General features: G+C 46.5%; 2 protein-coding genes and 1 long non-coding RNA gene across 3 annotated transcripts in view; all 3 read left to right on the forward strand.

Annotated features, from left to right (window-relative positions):
• LOC308576354 overlaps positions 1–20,752 on the forward strand; it is a 251,618-nt gene extending 230,866 nt beyond the window's left edge. The window contains exon 2 of the long non-coding RNA XR_014003184.1: positions 20,553–20,752. This is a non-coding gene — a long non-coding RNA (uncharacterized lncRNA). The remainder of the gene's footprint in view (positions 1–20,552) is intronic.
• LGALS12 (galectin 12) lies at positions 99–10,168 on the forward strand. The gene is made up of 9 exons (XM_081175601.1): positions 99–306; positions 1,741–1,829; positions 2,922–3,132; positions 3,239–3,358; positions 4,611–4,649; positions 5,828–5,854; positions 5,956–6,044; positions 7,224–7,386; positions 9,555–10,168. The coding sequence occupies exons 1-9, from the start codon at positions 241–243 to the stop codon at positions 9,747–9,749; spliced, it is 999 nt and encodes a 332-aa protein (XP_081031727.1). The 5' UTR covers positions 99–240; the 3' UTR covers positions 9,750–10,168.
• LOC308576349 (uncharacterized protein) lies at positions 15,496–20,752 on the forward strand. Its single transcript, XM_081175624.1, has 3 exons — positions 15,496–15,825; positions 17,735–17,845; positions 20,174–20,752. Exons 1-3 carry the CDS (start codon positions 15,541–15,543, stop codon positions 20,327–20,329), a joined length of 552 nt encoding a protein of 183 aa, XP_081031750.1. The 5' UTR covers positions 15,496–15,540; the 3' UTR covers positions 20,330–20,752.
• Positions 20,753–20,885: the final 133 nt, after the last annotated feature.

The raw sequence follows: 20,885 nt of genomic DNA on the forward strand, positions 1-20,885 counted from the left end.
GGTGGTGGTAACATTTCACGGAGAAAGCTAATTTAGCGCTCTCTCTCGCTCTCTCTCTCGCTCTCTCTCTCTCTCTCTCTCTCCCTGTTTAGGAAGCTGATTGGATAATCTCACTTTCTTTGGAAAGGTTTTTTTAAACTCAGCTGGGTGACTCATATCATGTGATCCCTGCAAGTTTTAAACTTGCAAAGTGGTGCAACAACTGTAAGGGAAATTAAGGAGAGAACATTGACAGCTGACATGCCTTCCATGGATCTTTCGCCTAAACCAGAAGATTATATCTTGCAGGGTCCTGTTTTCAATCCAGTGAGTGATCATTTTTATTTCTGCCTGCTCTGATGAGTTGTAGATACCGTTGGTGGGAAATACCCTAATTTCATAATGAAGTATAATTCTAAGGAAGGGGAGGGAGGGAGAGAAGGAAGAAGAAATAGTCTGCCATGCTACCTTTCTAGGTTTTAGCAGACAGCCTGGAAATGTGATTTTTTAAATTAAGAAAAAGTTAACCAAACACCTGTTTGCTTCTGAGTAAGCTGTGGGCGGCCCATGCAGCCAGCTGACATTAGGTCTGCCAAATGTCTGGTTTAAAAAAAGAACCAGGATCTGCAGAAATTTACAAGCAGGACCAACTGCACTTGGCCACAGGTCAGAATACTGTGTTGTTCATTATATTACGTAAAGCTGATTTTAAATAAAGAACAGCTGAAGGGCCCAGCTCAAAAGGAGTGGCTTTTTAAATGGTAGGCTTGCCATTCCATTTTGTTTTTCAACTAGCCTTCCTCATGTGCTTCCAGCTGATGCTGAAACTCTCCCCCCCCCGCCCCCATCCATGCTGAAGCAATAAATTGCATGACTGATTTGGCAGCCCAGAGAACATCACCCCAGGCTCTGTGTTCTCCTGGCACCTAGAGAGGTCCAACTGCAGACATCCCCCACCAAGCCTGGTCTTCGTTTGCAGCCTCCCAGCTCTGCAAAGTGATATTGCTTGTGCCCTGCAGACGTTTTGGACTACAAATCCCATCAGCCCCTGCATCATATGGCTCTGCCAGCTGGGTTTGATGGGAGTTGTAGTCTAAAGCATCTGGTAAAAAGCTAAAGGACCCCTGACAGTTAAGTCCAGTTACGAATGACTCTGGGGCTGCAGCGTTCATCTCGCCTTACTGGCCGAGGGAGCCGACGTTTGTCCGCAGACAGTTTTCCGGGTCATGTGGCCAGCATGACTAAGCCGCTTCTGGCGAAACCAGAACAGCGCATGGAAACGCCGTTTACCTTCCCGCCAGAGTGGTACCTATTTATCTACTTGCACTTTGACGTGCTTTCGAACTGCTAGGTTGGTAGAAGGCAACAAAGCCGCCAAAGGCATCCCTTGGTCTCCTAATTATTCCCCCTTTGCATTTGACTTGGGGCGGGGGAGGATTTCAGCATCAAGAAACTCACCCATCTATTTCCTGACCTGCAGAGGAAGGCAGCATTGAAACTCAGGATCTTGGTAGCCTTCAGGAGTGACTGGAGGACAAGCATTAGCTGGGATATGGTGTCTCGCTGCTGCCTGACCAGCAGGCTCTGGATTCCAAAATCCGCAACCCCATCACGGTTGGTTCGCTCTTGGGGCATTTCTGGAGCATGTGCAGAGTGCCGGCTGAACCAAGCACCTCTGTAGCACTAGGCAGGAAGGGCATCTCATTTGCCCAGCCAAGCCTTTAATACTTGACTCTGTGCTCTCCTGTGTCCATTTTTCAGATCGTTCCTTACATCACCTCCATCTTTGGCAGCTTGGCGCCTGGGAAAATGGTTTCCATCCAGGGAGCAACCCCAGTGGAAGCGGAAAGGTAAAAAAATAATAATCACATTGTTTAAAGAGAGGAGGACTGAGAGCTTTTGTCTTTCCAGTGTGTTAATCTTTCCGGAGGAAGGAGAAAGGAAAAGGAGAGAGGAAGGAGGCTTTCCTGCTGAATCACGCCAAGGATAATGCCAAGGTTGCAGCTTCAATTCCCATATCGGACAACTGCATATTCCTGCATTGCAGGGGGTTGGACTAGATGATCCTTAGGATCCCTTTCAGCTATACAATTTGATGATTCTATTATTCTGCTTCTGACAGAAGTCATTTCCAAGAAACCCACGTGGGGCACAAAAATGAGTGCAGGCCCCAGTCATTTGTCCCCACCACAACTGGTATTTGGAAGCAGATTGCCTCTGAACATGGAGGTTCTCTGTCCTGAGAGCCATGGATAAACTTCTATCGTCCTCGTTTTACGTTAACGTCTGATCATTTTTAGTGCTCTGTTTAATTTGTGTTTTAATCTCGTGTGTGCTTATTTTGCACAGTATTTTCTGTTGTAAGTTGACTTCTTTTGGCATAAAGTGATGGGGAAAAATGAATGAATAGCAGTGAGCACCTCTTGCAGCAGCGAATTCTGTAAATTAGCTCTGTGAAGAAGTCTGTTCATTTTTCTGTCCAGTACCTGCGGCTACTCACAGTTTTGGCCATAAAGGTCTTACTCAACACAGGACATTCTGGCTCCCTTAACCACCTTCTGTCCAAACCTCAGACTCCTCCAAATAAATCAGTTGGTAAACTCAAAACAGTATTCTGCCAGCTCCATATGAAATTTAAGAATAGTTGCAGGGTGCTAAACAACAGGTGCTAAAAACATATTTAACACAATTCCAGTACAGATGCAAACTGACTAAGAAAGATGTTGGAAGAGGAGAGTCTTCAGTAGGTTCTGCAAAGACAATTGATTATGTAATAAAAGTCAATTTATTTGTAATAACCTTGACTCTGCTTTATGTTCTGTGATCTATATTTCACTGAATGAAACAGGTTTTTTGTTTGATATCCTCCATTTAAAAAAAATATATGAAAGGAATTCACTTCTTAAAATTATTCTTCCTGCTTTTTCCCACTCTTGATTCAGGTTTCAGGTTGACTTCCAGGCCGGCTCCAGCTTGGCACCACGGGCTGATATTGGCCTTCACTTCAACCCCCGGTTCCGTTCGCGTCCCTACACAATCTGCAACTCTCTAAGCAACGGCCTCTGGATGGAGGAAGTGAAATTCCCCCACCTGCCCTTGAAAAGTGGCGACTCTTTCCTACTGCTGTTTCTCTTTGAACAAGATCATGTGAAGGTGAGGAGGTTCACAGAAGAGACACCTAGCTGCTGGTCCAGGCGAAAGGCCCATCTAGTTCACAATCTTGTTTTCACAAACTAGAATTTGTGTTTCTCCTCCTCAGGTGAGCGTAAATGGACAGCACTATCTCCAATACATGTTCAGCTTGCCACTGGACCGAATGAACACGCTGAGAATATCTGGCGATGTCATCCTGAGAGCGATAGCCTTTTTCCCTAAAAATGTACGGTATTGTGTTGAGCACTTTTTGAATCTCTCTTTAAAATATACATATTTGGGGGGGGGGTATGAGGGAAACATCAGCAGTTGAGGTTAATAATGAAAGTATTTCCTCAATCCAGACTCATATAAATTAATATAGGTAGTCCATATATCCAAATAGGTATCCAAATAGGACTGCCTAGAAAGGGCAGTGAGTTGATAGAATTTTAGAGTTGGAAGGGACCCAACGGTCATCTAGTCCAACCCGCTGCAAGGCAGGACCGCTGAGGCATAGGGTGTTTATACTTCCACATATTTCATATTCTGTTAAGAGTCAGGGCAGTTCAGCCAATATGTATGCAACTTTTAATACCTAAGAAGTTCATAAAATTAGGATCCAGCGTGGGGGGTTTTCCTCCCTCCCTGATATCAGAACTCCATTTTTTGTGAACTATGGTGATTAGCAGTAGGTTCAAGAAGTATTTCTTGATGCAAATGATATAGAATTGTTTTTTTAAAAAAATTATAACTTTCCTGAGGAGAAAATTTAGAAGGAAAGCAAATGTGACAAAGGAAGCAAACTACATCATGGGAGAGGCCTACTTCCTAAAGTGTTCATCCCACCTTTGACCTGTAGGTGGAGCTGTCACCCAACCTGATAGCTCTGTGGTGCCAATTGTGGCTCACACTGCCACAAGTTGTGGGGAAGTGGCTTCTAGCTGGGATGGCTGTAAAAAGAATGGGAAAACTTGAGGTGGCCTGCCACGTGGCTAGTAAATGGAACCACAGGCAGCGTATTTCTGATTTGTGCTGGCTGGGGAGAGTTAAACACTGGGAAAGGGGCTTTGGGTTCCTGCACGCGTTTGGTTGGCCACTGTCAAAATAGGGCGTTGGAGATCAACAACAGCCTCCCCCAACTGGGCACCCTCCAGAACATGGCTAGGGCTTAGGGGGAGTTTTAGTTCCAAATATGTGGAGAATCTTAGTTGGAGGAGGCTGCTGTATGCTATCTTTGGGGCAATAAATAAACCAGACCCACATCCCACTGAGGCTTCCCAGCCCCATTACTGCAATACAAATAAAAATCCAGGTTTATGCAAAGCTTCAAACACTTGCATTTTGAATTATGCAAGAGGAGTGGTTTGCAGAAGATGCTAAGGGAAGCCAAGGGGCTGAGAGAGTGCCCTGGGTATTCCCCACATTGGAAGCTCCTGCTGTCAGATTTACGACCCGTTGTTGATCTTGTTCTGTCCTCTCTCTCTTCTTGTGTGCAGCCTTTTGATATCTACAGAACAGAATACCCTGTTGCCCCAGTAAGTATACATTTATTTATTGAATTTACATTCCTCATTGCTCCCCACAGAGTCCATGGTGACAAGCAGAGGTAGTATTTTAAACAGTAATCTCCCTCTTGGATTACTGCAATGTGCTCTACGTGGGGCTACCTTTGAAGGTGACTCAGAAGCTACAACTAATCCAGAATGTGGCAGCTAGACTGGTGACTGGGAGTGGCCACCAAGACCATATAATACCAGTCCTGAAAGATCTACATTGGCTCCCAGTACGTTTCTGAACACAATTCAAAGTGTTAGTGCTGACCTTTAAAGCCCTAAACAGCCTCAGCCCAGTATACCTGAAGGAGCGTCTCCACCCCCATTGTTCAGCCCGGACACTGAGGTCCAGCTCCAAGGGTCTTCTGGCGGTTCCCTCCCTGCGAGAAGTGAGGTTACAGGAAACCAGGCAGAAGGCCTTCTTGGTAGTGGCTCCCGCCCTGTGGAATGCCCTCTCATCAGATGTCAAGGAAATAAACAACAATCTCACTTTTAGAAACAGGTAGGTAGCCATGTTGGTCTGACGTAGTTGAAACAAAATTTAAAAATTTCTTCCAGTAGCACCTTAGAGACCAAGTTAGTTATTGGTATGAGCTTTCATGTGCATAGGCAGCATGCCGTCTAATCAAGCAGTGCGTAAGTTTGTGTGTGAAAGCTCATACCAATAACTAACAGTTGGTCTCTAAGGTGCTACTGTGAGGAATTTTTTAATTTTGTTTTGACTTTTAGAAGACATCTGAAGGCAGCCCTGTATAGGGAAGCTTTTAATGTTTGATGTTTTATTGTGTTTTTATATTTTGCTGGAAGAGAGTAGCTGGGGCAACCCAGTCAGATGGGCAGCATGCAGTCTAATCAAGCAGTGCATAAGTTTGTGTGTGAAATAAATAGTAAATAAACAATGGGGAAGCATCACAGAACAGCTCCTAAAGGGGGAATGTGTGGGCGGTCCTGCACAAACCCACTAATAATGCACTATTATGACATCTGTGACATGTTGCAGAAGATATCCCCACCCCACTAAAAATAGCATCTTCAATAGTCCCAGTCTCCCTCTCCCGCCTCCTGCCCAATTCCAGTCCCATTTTCAAGCCAGTGCATAGGAGTCTTATTCTGATTTCTCTCTCGCCCCCCCCCCCCGCTTTCTTTATTTCTTTCCACAGCATCTGTTCAAGAGCAGAGCCGTTTTGGTGAGTCTAAATGCACCCGTTGCCTTTATTTTCTCCAGTGGCTTGGTGGGGTAGCTTCTCCAGCAGCTAACTTGCTCCTTGCTCTTTCTCTCCCTTTTCAGGATGTCCCCCTTTCCCATCTGCTCCCTGAGAGCCTCAGGCCGAGAGACACAATGACAGTGAGAGGCTTGGTGCGTCAGGACCCCAAAGAGTAAGTAGAACACACCCACACACCCGCTATCCACCCCCCTTTGCACTTGCTGCCCACTCTTTTGTGGTAGATCTTACAGTCGGGGCTTGGCAAACAGGGAGAAAAATAAATGCAAAACTCTATTCTGTATGATGTAGAAATATAAGGAGCTGCTTTATAAGTCAGACCACTGGTCCAGCTAGCTCTGTATTACTGTGTGTGATACAATTTACTACCCACTCTCCACCCTAAGGTAGAATTGTTTCCCTTCTTTCCTTTCCTTTTTCCTTATTTCCTTGTTCCCCCACTTCTCTTTTCTTCTCTTTCCTTCCCCCCACCTCTCCTTCTCTTTCTTTTCTTTTCTGTGGTGTCCTTTATCTCATATACCCGTCTTGGTTATTACTGCTATTACTATTGGTTTTGTTTTAATGCACCTCTCTCCATTGGTTTGCGCTCTCTCTCTCTCTCTCTCTCTCTCTCTCTCTCTCTCTCTCTCTCTGTGTGTGTGTGTGTGTTGCATTTTGCATTTACAGTTGTACCTTGGTTTTCAAATGCCTTGGAAGTCAAATGTTTTGGTTCCTGAACGATCGAAAACTGGAAGTGATTGTTCTGGTTTTCAAAGGTTCTTTGGAACCCGAGCATCCTACATGACTTCTGCAGCTTCCAATTGGCTTCTGCAGCTTCCTGCAGCCAATTGGAAGCCGTGCCTTGGTTTCCGAACATTTTGGAAGTCGAACGGACTTCCTGAACGGATTCCATTTGACTTCCGAGGTACCACTGTATTGCTCGTGTGGTTTCTCATGGACGGCATAAGGGTGTTTGAGTGTGTGGTCACATCTGAGGAAAAGTGCTGTCTTCCTCCCATTTGCTTTCAACCTTTTGTTGTTGGGGCAACCCCTCCTCCCCCCTTGCAGAAAAGCAATGACGAGACAGCACTAAGATGTCTGAACTACATGACAATGACAAGGGAGGCCGTCTGAGCTTTATTTAATTAAGAAAACAGATAAAAAAATGGAACAAATGCTTGAGTCCTAGAACTTTGGTTCCACCTTGGAGACCATCCCAAGGAATCCAGAACAATTCAAGAATCCCGAGATAAATTTGGATGCGGAGGACGACAGCTTTGGAAGGCCCCCTTCCCTTGCAGCCTGTTTCCCAAATTACCTTTATTAACAGATTCAGCCTTGGTGACTCTTCCAGGTTCTGCATCAGCTTGAAGAAAGACCCTTCCCACGTCTCCTTGAGCTTCCGGGTTTGCTTCAAGGACCAGACGGTGTCATGGCGCTCATTTTCGGACAGAGGCCAGGAGTCCAGGGGGACAGTGGCTGAGGGCTTCCCCTTCCACCCCCAGCGATACTTTGAGGTAAGAAAAGACGTTGACCGTCTTAAGTTCCAGTTTCCGAGGAAACCTCCGACAGGCCTGGTTCACGTGATATACTGAGAGATATGCTCAGGGGGGCAGTGGTGGTGTCATGGTTAGAGTCGTGGTTAGACTAGGAAATGGGAGACCAGAGTACTATTCCCCACTTGGCCACAAAGCTCACTGGGTGTGACCTTGAGGGCCAGTCACTCCCTCTCAGCCTGGCCTACCTCACAGGGTTGTGGTGTGTTGAGCATAACATGGGAGTGGGGAGGAGAACCATGTAGGCCAACCTTGAGCTCCTTGGAGGGAAGGTGCGACATCAATGTAATGAAGTAAATAATAAAATAAGCCAGGGATTACCAATGTGGAGACCAGGTGGGTGTTTTCGTACCCTTTCTCTGGTGCTCACAGAGCCCCCACCCTCACAGCCTTCTTTGCCATGAGGGGGGCGAGGATAATTTTCTTTTTTATCCTTGAAATATACATATATTCTAGTACACCTTAGACTAGCAAGTTCATTCACCACGAGCCCTCCCTTTTGCCCCTCCTCACTCCCTCTGCAAGGGTTGCCAAGTCAGGTGCACGCAGGGAAGGAGCCGAGAAGTTTATGAGCTACATTGCTAAAGAGTTTTATTTCTAGTTACGCAGACAGAAAAGAAACATGCATGCTCTCTCTGTGAAAGCAGAGAGCAACTGAAACAAAGGAACAGGAAACCAGTAACATCACATCCGTCTCCTGTCTTCCGTGAGACTTCCAATAGTCTGGAATGTCTCTGGAATGCAAAACAGAGTCTTGTGACTCCAAGAGCACTGCACAGTGGCGTAAACAGAAACCAACACCCCAGACCCTGAGATTTTAGGGCCCAAACCTGAGATCTAGGGACAGCCCCTGGTGAAGTCATGGGGGGGGGAGGGCTCTGCTGATTCGTCCTCTGTGCTCCCTCCCACCCCTGAGACCTGGAGATGGAAGTTAATTGGGAGAGGGGAGGAGGGCAGCCCTTCCCCCTCCCCAAGTGTCTATGCTATAGTTTTCTCTACATGCATAAACGCTTATTTATTAACATGATTGCCCCTTAGGCCTGTCCGAATAGGAATCACAGAATTGTATAGAGTTGGAAAGGGACCCCCTGGGTCATCTAGTCCAACCCCCTACAATGCAGGAATCCTGCCGACAAACTGTCCCTGGGTGGGCTCAAACCACAAACCTTCTGCTTGACTGCCAGGTGCACCGACCCAATGCACCACAGGAGAGAAAGGCCTTAGCCTGTCCATGGGAGGATAACAAAGAAAGAGCCATTCTAGCCTCTCTTGAGAGGGAATCCCACGATCTGGGAGCAGCCACAGAAAAGGCTCATTCTCAGGTCCCCACTAACCATGACTCTGATGTTGGTGGGACTGAGAGGATGTGCTCACCCAAGAATGTTAGCACTTGTTGGGGAGGTACAGTCTTTCAGGCTGCCTGGACTCCAACCAAAAACATGTGGATACATGAGAGCACCCACCCTACAATAAAGCTTGGGAGAAAAGTTGGACTTTGTGGCACCAGCCCCCTGGAATCCCCTTCCTTAGATGTGACACAACACTAAGAGCCCATGCTCAAGTTGCAGTACGCTTTGCCCCGGGGACAGAACGTAAGAAGAGATTGTTGCATTCAGCCAATGGGGTTAGATAAGGTTGACTTATTAGAAAGTTTTCTTCTGTAGAGAAAATGTCCTTTCGCTCGCTCATAGGGTATTGCGAGTCATATAAGGATGTGCCTTTCCTTTTTTATTTTGGTGACTCTTGTTCATGATAGTCAAGCCAGACCTTTTGAGGTCAGTTTTCCTTTTTAGGCACTCAACACTGCATAATGTCCTTTCTTCTATCAGATTAAAATGAGCAGATAACAGCAAAGGTTGCTAGGTTCATAGCAGGGGCAATCAGAATAAGGGCCACTAACTGACTGCTGATTCAGGACTTTAAATTGTGCTCTTATATCAAATTTCCTTTTCTTCGTATACTGTAATGTTTTACTGTTGCTATGGCCATTGGCTAATGCGAATAAAGTTTTATCTATCTAGTCGGCCAATGGCCAATCTCGTCCAGCATCCTCTTCCGACAGGTGGCCCCAACCAACCATTTGTGGTCCTTGGACATGCCTTCCTGGCTAATGCCTTTTTCTCCTCCAGCTGCTCTTCCTCTGCCAAGAAGACCACCTGCAGCTGGCCCTGAATGGGACCCCCCTTGGCCCTCCGTGCATCCCTCACCCCGCCACTGACGCCATCACGGAGCTGGCTGTGGAGGGAGACGTTGTGCTTTACAGCACCCAGGTTCGGTCTTCTCTTCCGAGTTGCAGCGCAGCTGCTTTGAAGATCCAAAGATAAGACCTGAGAAAGACAAGCAAACCCACGGACCGTTCCTGGCATGGACTGCTTCAGAAGAAGCACGTGTCTGAATGCTCCCCACGCATTAAAGCTCCCCCAACCAGCCTATAGCATTGCAGAGATGCCGAGTCTCCAATCCATCTCCCTTCTTCTGCTAGCTTTCCATGGGCGGGGAGTTTTTGGTGTCGGGGGAGCCATTTCTTTTCACGGTCTTCTCACACAGACCCACCCACCCACTCACTCGCCATCTGCCTTATGAAGTAGCAGGAAGACCATATTTTCTCTTTCTGCCCTGAATGTTGGCTTCCTTGGAGGAACTGCAGGACTTGTTCTCCCCTTCAGGAGAAAATATATGCTGTGACCATACATCACCCTGCTGTTTTAAATCTCTATAAGCATTAATAAAAGCACATAGTGTATACCGTGATTTTTTTTTCTCGTGCCATCCTGGCCTTCAAAGGAACTTAGGAGCAACAGGAATTAAAGAAGTACAGAGCTGGAAGGGACCCAAGAGTCATCTAGTCCAACCCCTGCAATGCAGGAATCTCAAAACACGGTTCCCCCCATCCAATTTGAAACCATACAAGACCCTGCACCAGCCTATTAGTATGTATTTCATTAAATTTATACACAGGATGATAGTTGTTACTTTTCAAACAAACCTTCAAAACAGTTTACAAATATATAAAACCATAAAATTATCAGTAAGAAAAATCAACAATAATTTAAGACTTTCTAAAACCAGCAATAGACTAAAAACAGATCAAAACTCACATCAACTTCCTAAACATCTGGATAGGGTTGTCCTTGTAACACTAGAACTCATGAACATCGGATGTGGCTGAAGGTTGGGAGATTCAGGACAGATACATGAAAATTCTTCTTCACTCAGCGCATTGTTAAACTGTGGAACTCCCTCCCACAGGAGAGAGCGACGGCCACCAACTTGGATGGCTTTAAAAGAGGGCTGGGCAAATTCACAGAGGAGAGGACGATCAAGTTTAGTGTTGATTTTAATTATTTTTGAATGTTTTAAGTACTGTAGTTGTTTTCACGGATAATTTCTGTTGTATTATTTTTGTAAACCACACTGAGATTTTTTGGGGGGTGTCGCAGTCAAATGGTATATAAATTTTATTAAATAAATAAAGTTTTGGGGTCATTTCCTCTGATATGAAGGAAGTCTGGGTGGCCTAGTTGAAAGAGAAAGAGAAAGAGAATGGGGGGGGGGGTTACTTGTCAGATCCAGTTAGCAGCAGGAGGTAGCATCAGGTGCTGTTGTTTCCCCTGATTTTAAGACGTTTATCTGTAAAAGAACAGCCACCAAGTGAGAACAAACACGGAAATTTGATAACAGGTTAATAACAGTTTCTAATCTGATCTGGCCAGTTGCAAAAGGTCAGGTTGGAAACAAGAGCTCCCTTGACTCTGGGTGATTGTGGCATTGGGAAGTGGAGATGAGTGTCACCTGATTTTTATTTGATGCACAGCTTCTGCAACAGGCGAACAATGCATCCATTACAAGTCCTCTTCCTGAATTATGCACTCTGGTAGTCAGGGGGCAACGACAACACTTTGAGGTTGCTTCCGCACGACTTAAGAAACTGAATTGTCCGGAAGCTGTGTTTACCTGAGCTCAAATTCTCTCCGTGACAACGGGAACTTTCAGGGCGTGTGGTGCTTTCACAGGTCTGATACTGCCTTTTGGAAAGAGAGGACTATAGTGTTTGGCCATACTTGTAATGATTTACAGACATGCTCGGTGGAGGTTCAACTAGAACTGTCCCAGAATCCAATGCTCCTGCGTGTGATGTCCAGGGAAGATGCCGGTGGCTTTTTCTAGGGTCCTAAAACTCAGAATTGCAGAGTTGGAAGGGAGAAATTGCTCAGCCCTCACCAGTGTACTGTATTCAGTGCTATTCTTCTAGGAAAAAAAGGGGTGCCGGAACTCACCATGAACACCTCCCTTGTTCTCTCAGAATAGCAATGGCACCCACCTGAGAGGTGCTGGGACTGAGTTCCAGTGTGTTCCTGCTGGGGGAAAAGCCCCTGGGTGGATTCTTCCTTTGACACAGAGACTCAGCATCACCAGCAAGGAGCAAGAAGAATCACTGCTAGCTCAGACCTCATCAGAGTGTATGCAAAGTTGCTGTTGTTGTTTAGTCATTTAGTTGTGTCCAACTCTTCGTGACCCCATGGACCAGAGCACGCCAGGCACTCCTGTCTTCCGCTGCCTCCTGCAGTTTGGTCAAACTCATGCTGGTAACTTCGAGAACACTGTCCAACCATCTCGTCCTCTGTCGTCCCCTTCTCCTTGTGCCCTCCATCTTTCCCAACATCAGGGTCTTTTCCAGGGAGTCTTCTCTTCTCATGAGGTGGCCAAAGTATTGGAGCCTCAGCTTCACGATCTGTCCTTCTAGTGAGCTGATTTCCTTAATGGAGAGGTTTGATCTTCTTGCAGTCCATGGGACTCTCAAGAGTCTCCTCCAGCACCATAATTCAAAAGCATCAATTCTTCAGCGATCAGCCTTCTTTATGGTCCAGCTCTTACTTCCATACATCAGTTACAGGTAGGTAGCTGTGTTGGTCTGCCATAGTCAAAATAAAAAAATTCCTTTCAGTATTACCTTAAAGACCAACTAAGTTAGTTCTTGGTATGAGCTTTCGTGTGCATGCACACTTCTTCAGATACACTGAAACAGAAAGAAGTGTGCATGCACACGAAAGCTCATACCAAGAACTAACTTAGTTGGTCTTTAAGGTGCTACTGGAAGGAATTTTTTTATTTTTTCCATACATCACTACGGGGAAAACCATGGCTTTAACCATATGCAAAGTTAGGAATTAATTTAATAATAATAATAATAATAATAATAATAATAATAATAATAATAATAATAATTTGCCCTATTGTACATCACTTCACACTTACATTGAACCACATCTGGCATTTAATACCCAGTTAAGAGAGAAACTTTTGGAGTTTGGAGAATGCTCTTGTGCTCAGGTCTGCTTGCAGGATTCCTACAGGCATCTGGTCAGTTACTGTGAGACCAGGACGCCGGACTAGATGGGCCAAGGGCCTGATCTAGGATGCTCACCTTATGTTCTTATGAGTTCCTTTCATTTTTACTGTCCACAAATGTAGCCACCACACTTGTTCACTTGCTGAATCAACAGATATTGATTCTCTGGACAAATATTCCCAGAATGGTGTAACAGTCAATTCCTCTTTCCAGGGAATTCTGGGAATTGTAGCTCTGTGAAGGAAAGAGTGGAACTCCTAACAATCCTCAGCAACCTTAACATACTACAGTTCCCAGGATTTTGGGGGGCGGAGGGGAACCATGACAGTTTAAAGCGGTTTTGTGCTGCTTTACATGCACAGAGCTGATGCGGTCTCATCACCTAAGCATATCAAGTCAAAATAATTGCTGGGGGAACTCTAAAACGGGGACATGTTTACTTCTGATACCCAAGATGTATGTTGTGCACTTTACCTCATGACAGTAGCCAGCACAACACAAGTCAAGCCATCAATGGGAGTTCTGTACGCAGTCCATTTACACACCTGGATCACTCGGGGTTGATGTGCTTCCAGTCGCAGCCAAGAATGTCTCTCCCTGCGTGCAAAGGACACGCTTCATTTACTCAATTCAAAGAAACGCTGTTGTTCCAGCGTGTTTCGCTCGGGCAGGTTGAATTTTGACAGCATAAAAGCCTGCTGTAAGGACGGCTCCGGGTTTAAATTTCAATTCTGTAATGTCTGCAGAGTTACTGGGGACAGACATTACTTTCGCCCTGTCACCACAGCCTTGGGAAGGGTCAAGTTGCTTGCCCATAGAGCACTTTGAAGAACACAAGAAGAGCCAGCAGGAACAGACCCACGGCCTATCTAGTCCAGCATCCTGTTCTCACAGTGGCCAGTCAGATGCCTGTGGGAAACCTGCAAGCAGGACACAAGAGCCCTCGCCCTCCTGTGATTTCCAGCAGCTGGTATTCAGAAGCGTGGCTCCCTCCAAATTTGGAGGCAGAGCATAGCACTGTGTCTGTGTCTGTGCCTTTGACAGCCCTCTCCTTCTCCATGAATTTGTCCAATCCTCTTTTAAAGCCGTCCAAGTTGGTGGCCATCACTGCCTCCTGTGGGAGGGAGTTTTATTGTTTAACTAAGTGCTACCTGAAAAAGTCCTGATTATTTATTCTTCCAACATTCAGCTTCACTGATTGTCCCCGACTTCCAGAGTTATGAGAGGTGGGGGATGCTTGTAAATCTATCAGCTGTCACTGTGTGATGCATAATTTTATAAACTTCAATCATGTCACCTCTTACTCGTCTCTTCTATAAATTAAAAAATACCATTTGTTGCAACCTTTCCTCATGGCGAGTTTCTCCAGCCCCCTTTTCCAATTTTCTGTAAATACATATTGTCTTAATATCGACTGATGTTTCACTGGTGTATGACACCCAGATATTGTATGATATGGCAGTACTGACATAGTTTTATAAATAAATAAAGTAAGCAAATACTGCCACCCGCCCTTGGTGGCCAGCCATGCTGGTGTGGGAGGAAATTACTTTGTTTGGTTGAAAAGGAAAAGGAAAAAAGACCTTTACTATAAGCGTGGAATATATTTTCTTCTAAAAAGTACTACTAGCCATAAGAGCTATGTTCTGCTAATGCTTATGTTAGGTTCCAACTGTTGTTGGACTACAGCTCCCATCATCCCTGACTGTTGGTCCTGCTAGCTAGGGATGATGGGAGTTGTAGTCCAACAGCAGCCAGGGACCCAAGTTTGAGAAAATACAGTTGCTGTGCTGTTCCCTAACTGTTAAGAAAGTATTACAATGGTTTGCAAAAAGAGAAAGCCCAATCTGTTCTTGTTAAGAGGAGACAGGGCCAGTCCTCCCAAGAAGCAGACTGAAGCAGCTGACATGGGTGGCAGATTCCCACAGAGTGGGGCCCCCACAGGTGCCATGCCTGCCCCCACAACCCTGCTAAGCCAGGCTTTGGCAATGGGGTGATAGGGGGTTGCCATCTTCCCATTTCACCACCTAAGGTCAAACGGGAAGGTCCCACCCTGTGTGCCCTCCCATTGCCACCCACCATTTACCGCGATTTTGGGGAGCTCGAGTGCAAGATCTCATTGGGCTCCCATGAGATTTTGTGGGGCTCTCATGAGATCTTGCCAGAACTTGGAATTCACCATGGGTGCTTCTCCTTGTTTCTCTAGCAGTGGTGGAATAGGGACATCTCTTGGATTCCCACCACCTGAGGCGATTGCCTCAGTCTGCCTTATGGACCGGCCAGATGAGGCTGCCCCTGAGAGGAGAGCATGCAAATTTGCAAGCATTTTTTTATTATTATTGAAGGAAATCTAAGACACCTGGCCAACCTGACAAATGCAGTCAGGCCACCTTCTGTGATAAGAGTATTTTAGTCACATGAATGGACTTTTCCTGGCAACGTCTTTGCATTCTGATGAGGTTGTGCCAGAAAATACAAAGACACACACACACACACTGCCCATAGTTCCCTTCTCAGGATGGGCTGAGCTTCTGGCATCTGAGCAGCCCATAAAAAAAAAATCTGAATACGTGGCAACCATTGCACCATCTTGCCCTTTCAGCCTGAAACAGAAAACAAAATGGCGTCCTGGCAATGGGGGTGGGCGTGGCCTTTGTCTCCATTTCCCATTGAAGCGCTCTTTCTCCAGGGCGGGGCTTTGCTCCTTATATCTCTGCCTGGCATGACAACCAGGCACAGTCTGGATCCCAGCTGTTCCAAAGACCATGTCTGTCTCCTGGGTGTGTTTCCTTTTGCCACTGGCTTTTGTGCTGGCCTGGGGAGAACCACCCCAAGGGGAAGAGCAACAGTTTAGACGTCCACCACCCCCTCCAAGCCGCGAACAAATTGCAGCAGCCCTGCAGGCAAGCCATGGCATTTGGGCAAGGCAACGCAAGGCGATGCAAGACCAGGCTGTCAAAGCTCACGAAATGTTCGTGGAGCACTTGAACAAGAAGCACAACAGCAATTACCAGAAAGCGCCAGGAGAGGTGACCCACATTATGGTGGAGGTAAGACTGGAAGTGATGCCAGACAGCATTTGTGGTGTATTGGTTAGAGCAGGGTTTCCCAAACTTGGGTCTCCAGCTGTTTTGGGACTACAACTCCCATCATCCCTTGCTAGCAGAACCAGTGGTCAGGGATGATGGGAACAGCTGGAGACCCAAGTTTGGGAACCCCTGGGTTAGAGTGTTGGACTGAGACCTGGGAGACCAGGGTTCAAACCACCACTCGACCATGAAACTCACTGAGTGTGACCTTGGGTAGACGCTGCCCCTCAAACTTACCTGCCTCAGAGGGTCATTGTGGGTATAAAACAGGGAGGAGAATGTACGTCACCTAGAGCATCTTTGAGAAAAAGTTGGGATAAATAATAATGCCGGCTAACCCTGGGTCACCAGGGCAAAGTGAGCAGAGCTGTAATCAGACTTTTTCCTGCACCCCAAAATCCAAATCTGAATCCCATCACTCCCGTGGTGTTGTCCCCTGCCCCCTATGGAGTATACAGTGGTACCTCGGGTTACATACGCTTCAGGTTGCAGACTCCGCTAACCCAGAAATAGTGCTTCAAGTTAAGAACTTTACCTCAGGATGAGAACAGAAATCGTGCTCCGGTGGCGCGGCAGCAGCAGGAGGCCCCATTAGCTAAAGTGGTGCTTCAGGTTAAGAACAGTTTCAGGTTAAGTACGGACCTCCGGAACGAATTAAGTACTTAACCTGAGGTACCACTGTATTCATAAATATCCCATCATTCAGAGACTCCTTAGTCTTTTCTGTCTATCTCCTCAGCTAGCCAATCACAGCTGTGAGCAGCCAGGCCATATTCACACCATACATTGAAAGCGATATGATGCCACTTCAAACTGTCATGGCTACCCTCAAAGAATTCTGGGAGGTGTAGTGTGTTCTGAGTGCTGAGAGTCCGCGGAGTAGCGTGGGTTGCCAGCACCCGGGGCAGGGCAAGTGTAGCACACACACACCCCGCAGTGGACTGGGCAGCTGGGATGAGGGGACATGCAGATGAAGGAGCACATGGAGGGTAAACAGAGCCCAACTCCCACAGGCTTCTTGCCCGCTGCCTCCATCCACCTGCCCACTAGAGCAACCCGCCTGCCGCCACACCACGCCACAGCGGCAAAGGCCCTGTGCTTGTTGTGGGGCTGCCTGATTGCATCCCCTCAAAAATGTGCCACTGCCCCCTGGTCCCCCCACAACACTACACCTGTGCTGAGAGTTGTTAGGAGACCCCTCCTATTCCCCTCACAGAGGTATAATTCCCAGATTGGCTTGACAACCTCTTCGTAGGAAACTCTGGGAATTGTAGCTGTGTGAGGGGAATAGGGGAATGCCTAACAACTCTCAGCACCCTTAACAAATGACAGCTCCTGTAATTTGGGGGGGGAGCCATGACTGTTTAAAGTGGTATCACAGTGCTTTAAACGTATGAAGTGAATGTGGGCTTAGCAATGCAAGAGCGGTCATTACTTAGCAGCTAACTGAACTCAGCTTCGTTTCCTAGAGCTCCAATCTGCTCCATCCCAGATGGGATGGGATTTGCTGGCCATAGTGATGTTTGGGACAGGGGCCATTATTATTATTATTATTATTATTATTATTATTATTATTATTATTATTATTATTATTATTTATATACCGCCCTATACCCGGGCTTGAACCCATGACCCTGAGATTAAGAGCCACATACTCTACTGACTGAGCTCTCCAGCTCTATTAAATGCTTCAGACTGCAGGTCTGAACCATTTACTCAGCTACCCAACTGTGCCAACTTCTGTAGCTTCTTCCCACCTTTACACCCAGGAAAATTTGCATGAAAATTTGCACACACAGACGCAGCCTTGTTGAGTATGGGAGGCGTAGGAGCGAGGCCACTTAACAATTTACTTGATTTCTCCCTCCAGAACACAATGGGACGCATTTACCACATGAATTCAGTGCTGGTGAAGGCCAAATGCAGCAAGGACCAGGCGGAGGGGGACGCTGAGATCTGTGAAATCCCACTTGATGCCAAGGTGAGGAAGAGGCCTCTTATTACAAGGTTTTAAAATGGGTTTGATGAAGATAAGGGAATGGGTCACGGGGCTGTAGCTGCCTTTTACAGGGCCTTCTTGGTGGCTGCTCCCAGACTTTAGAACTCCCTCCCTAGAGAAGCCAGACTGTCTCCCTCCTTGTTGTCCTTCCGCTGGCAGGCGAAGACTGTTTTGTTCCGACAAGCCTTTGTTTGTTTGTTTGTTTGTTTGTTTGTTTGTTTGTTTGTTTAAAAAGGAAAAGGCCTTTAATAGTGCTGTGCTGTTTTTCGTGTCTGTATTTTAACAAATTTGTTTTTAATATTGTTTTAATTCTGTTAGAGTTTAATTACTGTATTTTTTGCTCTATAAGACTCACTTTTTCTCTCCTAAAAAGTAAGGGGAAATGTGTGTGCGTCTTATGGAGCGAATGCAGGCTGCGCAGCTATCCCAGAAGCCAGAACAGCAAGAGGGATTGCTGCTTTCACTGTGCAATGATCCCTCTTGCTGTTCTGGCTTCTGAGATTCAGAATATTCTTTTTCTTGTTTTCCTTCTCCAAAAACTAAGTGTGTCTTGTGATCTGGTGCGTCTTATAGAGCGAAAAATATGGCACTTTGTAACAGCTACCTTCAACAACAACAGTAGATGCCGGTATATGGCATAGTTGAACTGGGAAGACCTTGGGAGTCACTCACTGGCAGCCCTGTGAGATTGGATTGTTCCCGCTGCCTTTAGGCCTGATCCACACACTGCTGGTCTGAGGCCAACACTTCTGATTCATTACTGGTGGGAAGGCCCTTCACACTCCGAAATGTGGTGTGTGTTTGTAAGCACACACTCATGTCTCAGCTACAATGGGATGGGGACACACACACACACATTTTTTGACCCAAGGGCCGCACTTCCTAGTGGGCAACCTTCCAGGGGCCGCATTCCAGTGTCGGATAGGGCAGGGAGCAAATGTAGGCAGAAGGTGCAATTTCAACCATGCAAATGTCATGGCGTGTCAACACAAGTCTTACTCAGAATAGGCCCACTGAGGTTAAGGGACATGACTATGGCAAACTTGGGTTCATTCATATGAATGGGTCCTACTCTGGGTAGGACTTAGCTGAGCTCTGTTCAACGGCACAGTAAATGGTGGGTGGGTGGGTTCTTCTCCTCCGCTGGAGGTACTTGTAAACTCTGTAGTTCAGGGATGGGAATCTGGTGGCCCTCCAGAAGTTGGAGTCCACCAATATATGGAGGGTGGACTAGAAGATCTCTCAGGTTCCTCGCAATGCTCTGTTCCTACCATAGCGGTGCTCCACAGAGTTAGTGAAGGCCCATTCACACCATACATGCAAAGCACTATGGTACAGTGCTGCCCCGCAAGACGAATGCCTCGCAAGACAGAAAACTCGCTAGACGAAAGAGTTTTCCATTTTGGAGGTGCTTCGCAAAACGAATCTCCTATGGGCTTGCTTCGCAAGACGAAAATGTCTTGCGAGTTCCTGCGGGGTTTTTTTCCTCTCCCCCCCCTTTTTCTAAGCCGCTAAGCCGCTTATCAGCTGATCCGCTAAGCCGATAAGTCGCTAAAAGCCGCTAAAAGCCGCTAATAGCGCTAATCCGCTAATCCATCAATGGGCTTGCTTCGCAAGACGAAAAAACCGCTAGACGAAGAGAATCACAGAACGGATTCTTTTCGTCTTGCGAGGCACCACTGTACCACTTTAAACAGTCATGGCTCCACCCAAAGCATTCTGGGAATTGTAGGCTGTTAAAGGTGCTGAAAGTTATTAGGAGGCTCCCTTATTCCACCTCACAGGGCTACAATTCCCAGAGCAACCAGGGAAGAGGCATTGGATCGTGAAACCACTCTGGGAACTGCAGCTGTGATGGTGAGTAAGGGAGTCTCCTAATAAACTCTCAGCAGCACCCTTAAACTACAATTCCCATGATTCTTTTGGGGCGGAGGAACCATGACTGTTTAAAGTGGTATTGTATCGCTTTAAACGCACAATGTCAATGGCTCCCGTGCTGTATGAAGCTGTATCAGCTGCCTATTCTAATTGGCTGCCTGTTCTCTGGAGGTTCTAGCAGCGGTGGTAAGACTTTTGGCTCTTTGGCGCCTTGTGCAACGCTAAAATTCTGCGCCCCCCCCAACTCTTGTGCTACATTCTACAGCATGGTTGTGTTGCCACCTGCAGCATAGAAGAACCAGTCACTCTACCTTAAAACCACCTCTGCTGGCAAGGCTCTTAACCCGATCTGGAGATGCGCCATGGAGCATGCCAAGGAGTTTGCAATCATGCTAATGCAATTAAATTTCCCCCTTCCTTTCATGCTTGCAGAAATGGGAGTGCAAGGGTGAAGTTGTCCAGCTTTACGGCATCGAGACACCTTACATCCACGATGAGGACTGCACAGAGTACCAAGGCCCTGCAGTCCTCCTGAAGTCCTCCAGTGCCCCCCTAAGTGAGGAAGAGGAAGGCACTCCATATGTCTGATGAGCAACCTGGGAAGAAGGAATCAGATCTCTCTCTCTCTCTCTCTCTCTCTCTCTCTCTCTCTCTCTCTCTCTCCTTTTTGTTCAGGGCTCTGTAATTAAGCAGATCTAGACCAGCCTTTACCAAACAGGGGCCCTCCCAGATGCTTTGGACTACAACTCCCATCAGCCAGCCCCTGCCAGCACAGCTGGTAGGAATTGTAGTCCAAAATTTCTTGGAGAAGGCTGCTTACTGACCCTCACATGTCCACATTACAGATTTAAACCAGTCTTGCTTCCCCACCAAGGAATTGTGGTGTTCCGGGAATTCACAAAACAACCATTTCCGGGGATCTACCAGGAAATCTCTGGCAGATACTGCTTTCAGCAGAAGGCAGAAGCACCCACAAGTTATACCTTTTCACCTGTAAACACCAGTCTCAAACCCCCCCCCCCAAAAAAGCCCTTACTTTATTTCTTTGGTTTTGAACTTGCTTAATGTAGAAAATAAAGCTTAGCTAAACTTGCAACCAAAATTTGGGCTGATTATTATTTATTTGCTTCATAGAAGGTATATA

This window comes from Podarcis bocagei (assembly GCF_964188305.1).
Source record: "Podarcis bocagei genome assembly, chromosome: 16".
NCBI classification, from domain to species: domain Eukaryota; kingdom Metazoa; phylum Chordata; class Lepidosauria; order Squamata; family Lacertidae; genus Podarcis; species Podarcis bocagei.